Genomic DNA, 12,297 nt, shown 5'->3' with positions numbered 1-12,297 from the left:
TTGAACATCCATAGGCAAACAAAAAGGTCACATACGTGGTCGTATCATGTTTATAAGCAGGCATTGGAATATAAACCATTACAACAGMTATAATTCCTATTCCAGTGGTAATAACGTGGTAACMCAGCAGGCCTGAATGAGGAATGTTATTTTTYTTGTCTTTTGTATGTTCTAAACAGGCCAAACACTTAGGTAATGACATCATAATGTCTTTGTATTGTGGATCTTTATTTGATTGTCATGTTTCCCCCACAACTCCCTCTGCTGGGTTCTCCACTGGGCCAGTACTGACTGGCATTTAGAATTACGCCCACCTGTGTGGTCTTGTTGTGACATTGATTGCCATTGCCTTGCACGCTGAAGGGCTCATACCCCAAACGTTCGTGCGGTAATAAAAATGTCCATTTAAGTTTATTTCCCAGAGTGCTGTCCTATTTCTGTTCTTTGAATAACGTGGTAATAACACATTAATAATCGGCCTATAACAGCTCTTACTCTGCAGGCTGAAGCGTTCTGAGCTGCCCTCCTCCACAGGGGTCACCAGCTTCATCCGCAAACTAAGTTTCCCATCAGCCCCTTCGGCCGTGTCCTCGCCACTCTCCCCCGCCGTGATTTCGCTGGTCGCCATCGCCGTCTCCGTGGAAACGTCACCCACCGCCGCGGACTTCTCAGAGAAGGAAGTCATGTCTGAGGAAAACAAAAAGAGCCGACGACCACCACGATGTAATCTGGCTCAGATTAGAGCCTCTGGGGGATTCTACTAGTAAACAAGATATTGGAATGATGAGGTGAGGTGACTGGGAGAACAACTGTGTTTGTGTAAAGGAGGTGGGTGCAACAAAGAGAGAGAGTACGTGTGTGTGTGTGCCTGAGTGGTGAATCGGAGAGAGAGGGTGAGTTTGTGTTGATGTATGAGGGCGAGTGAGTGTGATGGCGAGTGTGTGTGTGTGGGATAGAGAGTGAGTGTGAAGTGATGTGTGAGACTATATAGGTTGGTGGTTAGAATACTTGTGCTTCAGTTCACATGGTAAAGCTGGCTATGGAGATAGCCAGTTGATAGTATTTCTTGAGGGGAGGAACCCACCAATGGAGTGCTGTGTCTCGGTGTCTGCTTCAATTGGCTGATCAGAGGGGGATGGCACTCACAGGAGGGCCAATCAGCTCGCCTTCTTTGGGGAGAGTGAAGTGGAATGGAATTCTCTGCAGAGGACAAATATTAATACAAACAAAAACCATTACGATCTCTGAACAGACTGAAATGACGACAGGCTTATATAGTCCTGGTAACCCAATGGATTTACTGCAGGGACAAAACACTTTGAATTCAATAGAGTTGGCTAGTCTTTCATCACCGCTTCCCTTCATGGCCACTGATCTGAAGGGAACTAGACACATGAAGCAACTAGATGAAAACCTATCAAGTCTTTCAGCTATCAGTGGTCAGCAGCAAGCACATGGGAGGTTACTTATTTATTGAATCACTTCAAAAGCTGTTAAATCAAAAGCAAAAATACACGTTTTGAACACCCCCCCCCCATCCCAACATACCCCTGGTGACCACCCCATCCCAAACATACCCTGGTATTCCAAACCACCCCATCCCAAACTATACCCCTGGTGACCCACCCCATCCCAAAACATACCTGGTGTTCCCACCACCATCCCAACATACCCCGGTGTCCCCACCACCCCATCCCAAACATACCCCTGGTGACCCACCCCATCCAAAATACCCCTGGTGTTCCCCACCACCCCATCAAACATACCCTGTGTTCCCCACCACCCCATCCCAAACATACCCTGGTGACCCACCCATCCCAAAAATACCCTGGTGCTCCCCACCACCCAAACATACCCTGGTAGCCACCCCATCCCAAACATACCTGGTGACCCACCCATCCAAACATACCCCTGGTGTTCCCACCACTCCAAACATACCCCTGGTGTTCCCCACCACTCCAAACATACCCCTGGTGCTCCACCCCATCCTAACATACCCCTGGTGTTCCCCACCACTCCAAACATACCCTGGTGTTCCCCACCATTCTCAAACATACCCTGGTGTTCCACTCATCCCAACAATACCCCTCGTGCCCCTAACCCCCCATCCCAAACATACCCCTGTGGCTCCCCCCAACCCCCCCATCTCAAACATACCCCTGGTGACCCCCCAAACCCAACCTCGGTCTATATCAACACATATAGTTGGACAAAAACAAACTTCTATCTACTTCATGGATTCTTAATAGTCTTTCCTCGTTTCCTTGTGTCCTCGCTCCTCAAAACGCATTGGAAGTGAGGGAAGAAGGTCTGAGGTTCCTCCCCTCTGATCTTTTCCTACAATGTGTTTTGAGAAGGAAAGAAAGAAGAGAGGACACAAGGAATCAAGGAAATGCTATTGAGTCACCCGATATCTCCACAGGCATCTAGGCCTCTCACCTCCAGAGCTGTCACTGAGGCTCTTGTCTCGGAGCCCCTCTGCTTCCCTAGACCCTTCCTTTTCAACCTGGGCAAGTCCGATTGGTACCAGCTGGGTGTCCTTCAGCTGTGACCCTGTGCCATAGGACGACACTGACCCCCGCCGGCTTGCCACTGGCTGAGACGTGCCCATGTTCGACGGCGACTTCACTTCCTTCTCCAGTAGCTGGGAGCTCCTCTCGCTCTCCTCCAGAACAATGATGCTGCTGCAGCTCTCCTCCTCTCCTCCTCCTCCCTCGCTCCTGGAGTGCGAGACAGAGAACTTCCCTCTTTTTTCCTCCTCTTCTTCCTCCATGGGCTCTGGAGAAAGYACCTGGCTCTGAGAGAGAGACAGATAGAGGCCTGAGCCCTCGGGCCCCAACGTGCTGTCCTGCTGCTTCTCTCCCCCCTCCTCCATCCCTTCTTCCTCTTCTTCATCTGCTTTGTTTTTCTCCTTTGGGCTGTTGGTAGCAGTGCCTCCACGCTCCTGCGATAAAGACTGTATGGATTTAGACGGGTCCCGGTTTTTCTGTGAGCTCGTCGGGCTTCCCACTCCCCCTCCTGCTTCTCTCCTTCCTCCTCCATCTCTTCTGGAGTCTACACAAACACCTGGACTCGGCGAGAGAGCCTTCACTGAGCCCACGTGAGACATCTGTGAGAAAACAGACTGGGATTGAGACTGAGACAGGGAGGCCAAACTACAGGGAGCGCTATTCGAGGAAGAAGGCGTCTCCTGCACACAGCTGCTAGGGGTGAATAAGTCTATGGTTTCAAGCTTCTGTTGGGAGGAGGGAGAGGGGGAAGAGGCCTTGGCATCCTGCTTCTGAGAACTATCTGTTTTGGTCACATTGATACCATCGTCACCTATATTCACGTTGCGTACATTCAAGGTTGTCTGTTTGTGCGTGTCAGACTTCTGTGAAGTGTTACATTCCTCTCTCCTGGTACTTTCCCCGCTAGTCTTCAGCAAGTCAGGCACCTGAGGAACTTTTGGMAAAATAGCAGGTGTTTTTGGGTCGGAGGGRACCCCGTTACTTTCCCTCTTCTGGCTGTTACGTGAAATCACAGAGTCACTGGTGTCTATCTGTAGGGGTCCGTCCAGACCTTCTTCTATCTGTGTAGCCTGACTGTCCTCCTCGACATCCTTCCCCCCAGCCTGCATGGAAGCCTGCTGGGCCAGACTACAGCTCTGAGTATTCACAGACAGCTCCAGTTGGAAAGAATCAGTCACAGATTGTTCTCGGTCAGTTGTTGTGGGTGCTTTGGACTGGGCGGGTGCAGCGGCCATCTTGGGTGAGCTTGAATCCAGTGCTGTGGGTTGGGATGATGATGATGTCACTTTCCTGCTGTGCGTCTCTTGTGGAGCTATGCTACTGCTTCCAGCCTCTTGACTCTGGGTTGGGACAAATACATCCTTTGGAAAGGGACAAAGAAGAAACTAAATTGATGGTGTTTTATGAACCTATAGGACTCAACCTGATTGAATAATGAGATTCTTGATCCTCATAATAAACCAACATAATCCATAATAAGGGAAGAATAAAGAGAGATAAGGGTAGGTCCCTGGTCTCCATTTATGTGGTACCATGTGGCTCAGTTGGTAGAGCATGGCACTTGCAACGCCAGGGTTGTGGGTTCAATTGCCACGAGGGGACTAGTAGGAAAAAAAGTAGGAAAATGTATGCACTCAATACTGTAAGTCACTCTGKACAAGTGTGTCTGCTAAACGACTAGAATTTTTATAAAAAAAKATATGGATATAGTTACATTCAAAGGTGAAAGTTGTGTACTGAAAAACGTAAASACCTCATTCTTGCCTAATACTTTCTAAAAGTATATACTAATCATACTATTTAGAACAAACTGTTTTGTAAAAACATACGCCGTAAGCAACACATAACATACTGTGTGTCAGACTTTATTGAGGAAACATGTGGTTGTTCCACCTAGCTATCTTAAGATGAATCCACTAACTGTATGTCACTCTGGACAAGAGCATCTGCTAAATGACTAAACTGTCAAAMAATAATACTAGGCTCATCCATACTGAGAAGACGTCATCTAATGCACAATTTGGTTGTTCCCCACCATTCTTTCATTTTGGTACAGCCCAAACCCTTACATGATTATCAGCTGTTGTCAAACACACATTGGTCTGAGTTCCTACTATATGAAAAGCCATGCGTATGACATCCAGGCATTTAAAGCAAATTACACTTTAGAAATTACTCATTATAAAACATGATATTTTTCACATTCCCAAACAGCCTACTATTTAGTACGCAAAAACGGGTARCYGGACACGGCCATTGAGTTCAGTGCTAATTGAATCTATTTTYCCCCCACTATCTGGTCAATGGATTAAAGATACATACATGAGAGAACTCAGGCTGGGTAGGCAGAGAGAGGGTCCTCTCCAACACAAAACCTGGGGAGTTCTGGGATACTGGGGTGGATGCCGAGGGGTGTGACTTAGGAGCTGGGTCCATGTCCATTGGCTCCTCCTCCTTGCCATCCGATTGGTCCTCCGGAGGCATAGACGTGTCCATTGGTTCGTCGGCACCTGCGGGGTTACCAGAAGTCTATCACTGAGTTCTATTTTTCAGAATAGACACTAAAACAACTGACATGTCAACTGGATATAAGAAAGTTTAGTTACCCAGTTCATTTTCTTGTCCTGTCGGTGAATTGGGGACAATAAAAGGTGTTTGGCTCAAATTTTCCTGGGTGRGTGCTACAAAGTCAACAGAGTTCCTATAGGAAGAGAAGGCAAAGATGAATGCAACAATCATTCTTCCTCTGATGAGGACAAAACAGAATCGCTGGTTGTGTTCGGTARGGACAAAACGTTTTGAAATGGTAAAGTACTACCTCAACTTGACCAATTGGATCACAGTTTTTCCTATTGAACACAACCCAGGCCAACCCAAACAACAGGGCAACTACTCCAGGGATGCAAACTCGTGAGGGCCCAAAAAGGTGACACTTTTTTTTTGTTGCACTGAAACATGCAAAAAAATCCCTGCCAGGGGGAAATGCAGGTTAACTAATTAAAAACAACAAAGAATATGATCTACATGATCAGTATAAATATTGCACTTGGTGGAAAAAAACTTCTTAAAGTAGAAATAAAATGAAACAAACAGGCATTATATATTTACTCTATTATAGTGGCCAATATATACATCGATCAAGTGCACAAGGCTAAGTGTGCAAAAATAATGTTCACTGAGTAAAAAAATATATAATCCTCCCTCACACACACGTGTTACTGTCAAGTTCAACACAACAAAAACTATATCTTTGGGCTACACTGCACATTATTACATTGTACACTTTCTGCCTGTGGACTTCTGTTCTACAATGTGCCAGCAAAAGTGAGAGGGGGAAAGTGTGCAGTGTTCCTTTCACCTCTATATTCACCTCTATTTTCATTCTGAAAATTAACCACATACTGTAAAGGGGAAACATTCGTTAACATTTCACACAGATTGCCAGGGTCCAGTAAGCAACTAACGAGTTATAATTTGAGGAACGGCAAGGAGTCGAATATCAGTTAATACTATAGCGAATTGGTTAGGTTACTAATGTTAGCTAGCTAACGTTAGCCGTCTGACTTTATTAGCAAGCTAATTTTCATACCATAAACTCAAAAAGTAGGGGTAGAGCTTTAAAACACAGACGTGCATTATGAGTAACGTAGTAAGTTAACTTTCCGTTTTGAATGCAATTGTGTGTGACGGGGATGTAGCCGGACTGTTTTGCTCCGTTTGCCCACTATTTTATTTTGTCATTCGGACTACCTCAAATGTACAAGTTTTAATAAAAGCTAACTACTTCTGTAGAATTCCAGGCTAACTCGTCATTAGTAGAAGATAAGATCCCCAAATGTGGGAATTACCCCAGAGCATCCATAAATTGCACTGGCCTTGGAGCTAGCAAGTGAAGGCTCCTCTGAGCCGTCCTGACTACGGTCTGGAGGGGAGTCAAGAAAGGTAACACCAGCTAACGGATAATTCGAGATCCAGCTAGCAAGATACATAACAATACTAATACTTGTTCCACCACACTTTCTCCCTCACCTCAAACTTAACAAATGCCAGTTGTTTTTCGGTTACAGCTCATGAAGTACGCTTCATCACCTTCTCACCCCCGTCTCCGTGGTCAGGCTTCTCGCCTAACGTCACCTCTTCGTTCTCGGTTCAGGGGACGCGTAGTGATCCAACCCCCCCCAAACTTTTTCCAACGGATCTACATGATCACGGAGGGCACCTATTTTGGCTTCAAAACGGCGAATTTCACCGAAAGGTGACTAGTTTGTCATCCCTGCAACTCAGTGGGAGTGTGCAGTAAGTGTTGATGTGAGAGAGGTCTTACTGAGAGAGGCTCCCCTGCACCAGGGTGCCCTGCCCAGAGAGGTGCAGCAGACGCAGGGTGTGGGCGGGGTCAGGGTGGGCACGCCTTCGTTCTCTGGCTCTGACATTGTGCTGTCCACCCCTGTGCCTAGAGAGAGAGAACTCCATTATCATCTGTTAATTCTGTGATCAATTGTTCATGTCAACTGTTGATTACAGTTGTGACTGCTCGCCTTCAAATAGTTTGTGAACAACAGACTACACTTGTTTTAACTCTTCCACAAGAGCTGCTCGAACTGGAGAAGTACTGTAAGCTGGCAGTATCTGTCTAAACACAGACAGATAGTTTGGATGGGTGGATAGATGAATGGCCCACCTGTCTTGTCAGTGTTGAAGAGGTCCTCCTGAGAGGACAGCAGCTCAGAGTCGTCCCCTTTGGGATCCTGGTCCTCGGAGGCCTGCAGGCCCTGGGAGTGGAGAAAGCCTGGACACTCAGTTCCCGGCCGGCACAACCAAGGGGCTCGACGAGCTGCTAGAGCTCACCTCCGACCTGGGGCAAGAACCAGACACTTTATTAAACTAATGCACAATTCCAAATCAACGCTTAGACCTTTTATTTACTTCTGGAGATCTGAGAGAAGTTGATGTTTAAAGCAATATGGTGAAAAATCCACCTAGCCTATTTGGCAAGTTAGACTCATTACCATATTGCTTACATCTATCAAATCTTCCCAGAGCTCCACAGGTGCATAAGATATCGTCTAGGAGTTGATTTGGGATTGAGCAACAGAACTAGCATGTGTAAATCTTGTGAGGTATGGATCGATAATTTTGGGGCCGAATCCTGGCTTTATAAAATGTCCCACTAACATCAATGTGGGATTCACGTGATCTTCCAATTAAGGTGTGCACTTTTCATGTTCAGAATTCAGCCCTTCTTATTAAAAGGCCCAATGCAGCCGTTTTTATCTCAATATCAAATAATTTCTGGGTAACAATTAAGTATCTTACTGTGAATGTTTTCAATTAAAATGGTCAAAAGAAACAAAAATAGCTTATTAGAAAAAAAGCTATTTCCCAGTCAGGACTGTCTGGAGGGAAAACTGAAAACTAGCTGTTAATGGCAGAGAGGTTTGGAACTCTTATTGGTCATTAACTAATTAACCGCCTGGTGATGTCACCAGGAGGTGAAAACTCCATCCCACCAAAACAGGCAGAAATTTCAGGCGGCCTTTTCAAACAACTCTTACGCAAAAGGGCAGTATCATAATTTTCACAATTTCAGTATATTCAAACCAGATAATGAAGAATATATATAAACACAGGAAATCATGTTTTTGACTGCACTGGACCTTTAAAGCTTGGCTCTCGAGCCCTTGTGGTACACGGAGGCTTTAGACTAAATATGATCTTGTAGGTATGCATCCTACCGATGGATATTTCTCACCTCTTGGATTTGCTATCCTGACTGCCTGAAGGCAAGCCCCTGTTGTGTTCTTCTGTTCACCTGGTGACAACAAACAATGACAAGTCAACAAAATAGTTTCACTTGGTCAAGATTTCAACTGGGCCAATTCACTGTAGCAAAACATTTTGCAACGGAAAATAAAAATATGTCTGTGTTCTTATTCTTCATGAACATGTTCAGAGTCATATTCATTAGACACACTGTATCAAAACATTTTGCAACAGAAAATGAAATAAAAGCTAATTTCTTACTGGACAAGTTCAGGTAGTCCTTTCCGTTTTCCTCAGAAGTTCAGTTTGTTGCCTAATGAATACGACCCAGGTAGTACCACCCTGTTTCTCCAGTTTAAAATGGTTTTCCACCTACTAAACACGACCATGGACTCAAGAGAAGTAAAGATCATTTAGTATTGTTACCTGGCTTGTTGTGTCTCTGGCTGTCTGTCTGGGCAGCAGTAGGGCCCTCCTCCTCCTGACTGTTCCCCACCACTTCACCAGACCCTGGCTCTCAGAAAGCTCCAGAAAATCAAACTTGGACACTCCTTCCTAAAATACACACAACATAAAACATGCACAGTTCAAAATCATGATTCATGAAATGCAATACTGATCTGTGATGACGAAAAAGTGGCACAGCCTAAAAATAATGTTTCCAACAAGAGCATCGATGGAGCATTTCAAAACGTACACAGCTACAGTATATTATCTCAGAGACATGTCTCAGATGGTTGTTTCTTTCTCTGTTAAAAAACTGCTCATACCTTCAGACTGGGCCAGTGTTGTAGTGGAGTCCGCCCCAGACTCCCGTGGCCATTGTCTTCTGTAACACACCTGATGGTTTCAGGGATCAAGATGTCAACGTAAAGCAGACTATTGCTGAATTCCAAACCGACCCCTAGCCTGCCCCCTACAACCTAGCTACCTCTGTAGATTGGAGGTGATTGAAAGATATAAGCGTTATAGAGTCATCTTCCTTCTGATTGGCTAGGTGGAAATGTCACCATATTGCGTCCACCTATCCAATCCTCTCAGATCTACAGGAGTGTCTAGGTAGTACAGGGCCAGGGTCATTTGGAATGCAGCAACTTCTCAAACATCTCAGCTGGCTGTCTCAATGCTCTTACAAACGCTTCAATTCACTGCATCTGGTGACAATGTTATCCTAGTACCTACCTCCTTGTATTGGAGCAAACTTCTAGGACTTGACTTTCCTCCTGGTTGACTAAAGAAAATACATTCAATAGGTTTAAGACAGAATACAATGTCTCCTATGGGGAGACAAATGCTATCAACTTTTCAATGTTTATCACAGAGAAACCAGCGCTATCAATAGGCTATATGCATGTTATTACTCTGATAATGGCTGCAATGGTTGAAACCAGAGTTTACATTTCACACTTACTATTTTCTGTGCCCTTAACTTAGCAGCCTGGAATTGTATGTTTCTGAGGGGTACATTAGTTTGCTATAGGAGTGACCAACACCCCACTAAATGTCCAAATCTATGTTTTTTTTTTTAAATTTATTTCACTTTATTTAACCAGGTAGGCAAGTTGAGAACAAGTTCTCATTTACAATGCGCCTGGCAAGATAAAGCAAAGCAGTTCGACACATACAACAACACAGTTACACATGGAGTAAAACAAACATACAGTCAATAATACAGTAGAAAAATAAGTCTATATACAATGTGAGCAAATGAGGTGAGATAAGGGAGGTAAAGGCAAAAAAAAGGCCACAGGTGGCGAAGTAAATACAATATAGCAAGTAAAACACTGGAATGGTTGATTTGCAGTGGAAGCATGTGCAAAGTAGAGATTGAAATAATGGGGTGCAAAGGAGCAAAATAAATAAATAAATAAATAAAAATACAGTAGGGGGAGAGGTAGTTATTTGGGCTAAATTATAGATGGGCTATGTACAGGTGCAGTAATCTTGAGCTGCTCTGACAGCTGGTGCTTAAAGCTAGTGAGGGAGATAAGTGTTTCCAGTTTCAGAGATTTTTGTAGTTCGTTCCAGTCATTGGCAGCAGAGAACTGGAAGGAGAGGCGGCCAAATGAAGAATTGGTTTTGGGGTGACCAAAGAGATATACCTTCTGGAGCGCGTGCTACAGTGGGTGCTGCTATGGTGACCAGCGAGCTGAGATAAGGGGGACTTTACCTAGCAGGGTCTTGTAGATGACCTGGAGCCAGTGGGTTGGCGACGAGTATGAAGCGAGGGCCAGCCAACGAGAGCGACAGGTCGCAGTGGGTGGTTAGTATATGGGGCTTTTGGTTGACAAAACAGATGGCACTGTGATAGACTGCATCCAATTTATTGAGGTAGGTAATTGGAGGCTATTTTGTTAAATGACATCGCCGAAATCGAGGATCGTAGGATGGTCAGTTTTACATGGGTATGTTTGGCAGCATGGAGTGAAGATGCTTTGTTGCGAAATAGGGAAGCCAATTCTAGATTTAACTTTGGATTGGAGTAGTTTGATGTGAGTCTGAAGGATAGTTTACAGGTCTAACCAACACCTAGGTATTTGTAGTTGTCCACATATTCTAAGTCAGAACCGTCCAGATAGGGATGTTGGACGGCGCGGGCAGGTGCAGGCAGCGATAGGTTGAGAGCATGCATCTAGTTTTACTTGTATTTAAGAGCAATTGGAGGCCACGGAAGAGAGTTGTATGGCATTTGAAGCTCGTCTGGAGGGTTGTTAACCACAGTGTCCAAAGGGCCAGAAGTATACAGAATGTATCGTCTGCGTAGTAGGTGGATCAGAGACTCACCAGCAGCAAGAGACGACATCATTGATGTATACAGAGAAAGAGAGCGACATAGTAAGCGACAGGGTTCGAACATGAGTTTCCTGCACACCATAGAGTGCATTAGCCCACTAAAGAACCCAATGCAACTCTTCGGGGTTCCAGGCAAGGATAACTCATCACAGCAGTCACATACAGAGACCACAGCTTCAAATGGTTAGGGTGTCGTATGTATCAAACGTATCTCAAGTAGGAGTCTGATTTAGGATCAGTTTGGCCTTTTAGATCCCAGTGAATAGGATTATATGGAGAGGGGGGAACTGATTCCTAGATCAGCACTCGTTCTCTGAGATGCCTTTATACATACGCCCCAGGTATCCAATCTCTGTCCTTATGGTCACAGGTTGACGAGACCAACTGGCCCGTTGTGATTGTTGTTCTGGACCCTCTCTGATTTGGCTGTTTGCTCTCGGAGTTATCGGTTTTCTGCCGGAAGAGGAGATCAGCTCCTGGGGAGAGAGGCTGGATTCAGTGCCCCTGTTCCATATTAGAACAACAGGCATCACTCCCCTCCCATGAAGTAGGACAAAGTTATGATCTGACATGACTGGATTATTTGATGAAAACCCTGCTGTCACCTATCCAATCTGTGTCAGTATTGACTCCATGGCGGGTAGGATGAGGGACTTGTATTTTTTTTAAATGGATTCAAATTGGGCCAAGTTGAGATTTTTTGCTCTTGACAACTGACTTGAGATCTGTTATCCCCACACTTCTAACATGAATGAATATGAGTTTCAAACAAAACCAGTCCTAGATCAATGGTAAAGACTTACAGAGGTAAGTAATGTCATGTCACAACCTAAGTTGATATGCCCAAAGTTCCTATGAGGTCATCGGACAACCAAAACTTAAAGGTTAGCAGGAGAACTCTAGCCTGGGTGCCCGTCTGTTCCTGCTCTCTAAGGCTAGTAGGAGGAACTTAGCCTGTGTGACAGTCTATTTCTGGCTCTCTTGCTGGACAATGGAGGTGGGCAAAAACAAACTGATCTGGTCCAGGCTTAGGAGGAAACTGACAAAAACTAATACCCTATCGTCTCCCTCCCTGTACTGACCGGAAAGCATATATCACGCCTCTCAAAAGATCTCTAGACCTTTATGTTATAGGATGCAACGTTAGGTGTACTTGGCCTCTGGGAGGTCGGCTTGTTTCAAGCCCTGCTGCTGGCCTGGCTGTCCTCGGTGGGCTACTCTCCCAATTCCCACG

The 12,297-nt window shown here is 45.1% G+C and overlaps 1 protein-coding gene across 1 annotated transcript in view; it reads right to left on the bottom strand.

Annotated features, from left to right (window-relative positions):
• Positions 1–9,038, bottom strand: part of tp53bp1 (tumor protein p53 binding protein, 1) — a 30,195-nt gene extending 21,157 nt beyond the window's left edge. Inside the window, 17 exon segments of the mRNA XM_070442671.1 lie at positions 496–687; positions 1,081–1,137; positions 1,140–1,430; positions 2,245–2,337; positions 2,440–3,871; positions 4,833–5,020; positions 5,117–5,211; positions 6,835–6,898; positions 6,901–6,960; positions 7,189–7,296; positions 7,299–7,326; positions 7,329–7,362; positions 7,434–7,443; positions 8,260–8,319; positions 8,697–8,774; positions 8,777–8,821; positions 9,032–9,038. Of these exon segments, the coding sequence (XP_070298772.1) occupies positions 496–687; positions 1,081–1,137; positions 1,140–1,430; positions 2,245–2,337; positions 2,440–3,871; positions 4,833–5,020; positions 5,117–5,211; positions 6,835–6,898; positions 6,901–6,960; positions 7,189–7,296; positions 7,299–7,326; positions 7,329–7,362; positions 7,434–7,443; positions 8,260–8,319; positions 8,697–8,774; positions 8,777–8,821; positions 9,032–9,038 (2,842 nt within the window).
• Between the last annotated feature and the right edge of the window lie 3,259 nt (positions 9,039–12,297).

The sequence above is a fragment of the Salvelinus sp. IW2-2015 genome, unplaced genomic scaffold (assembly GCF_002910315.2).
Source record: "Salvelinus sp. IW2-2015 unplaced genomic scaffold, ASM291031v2 Un_scaffold16446, whole genome shotgun sequence".
Taxonomy (NCBI): domain Eukaryota; kingdom Metazoa; phylum Chordata; class Actinopteri; order Salmoniformes; family Salmonidae; genus Salvelinus; species Salvelinus sp. IW2-2015.
Note: the sequence above shows the minus strand (reverse complement) of the source record. Positions and strands in the feature narration are given on the sequence as shown.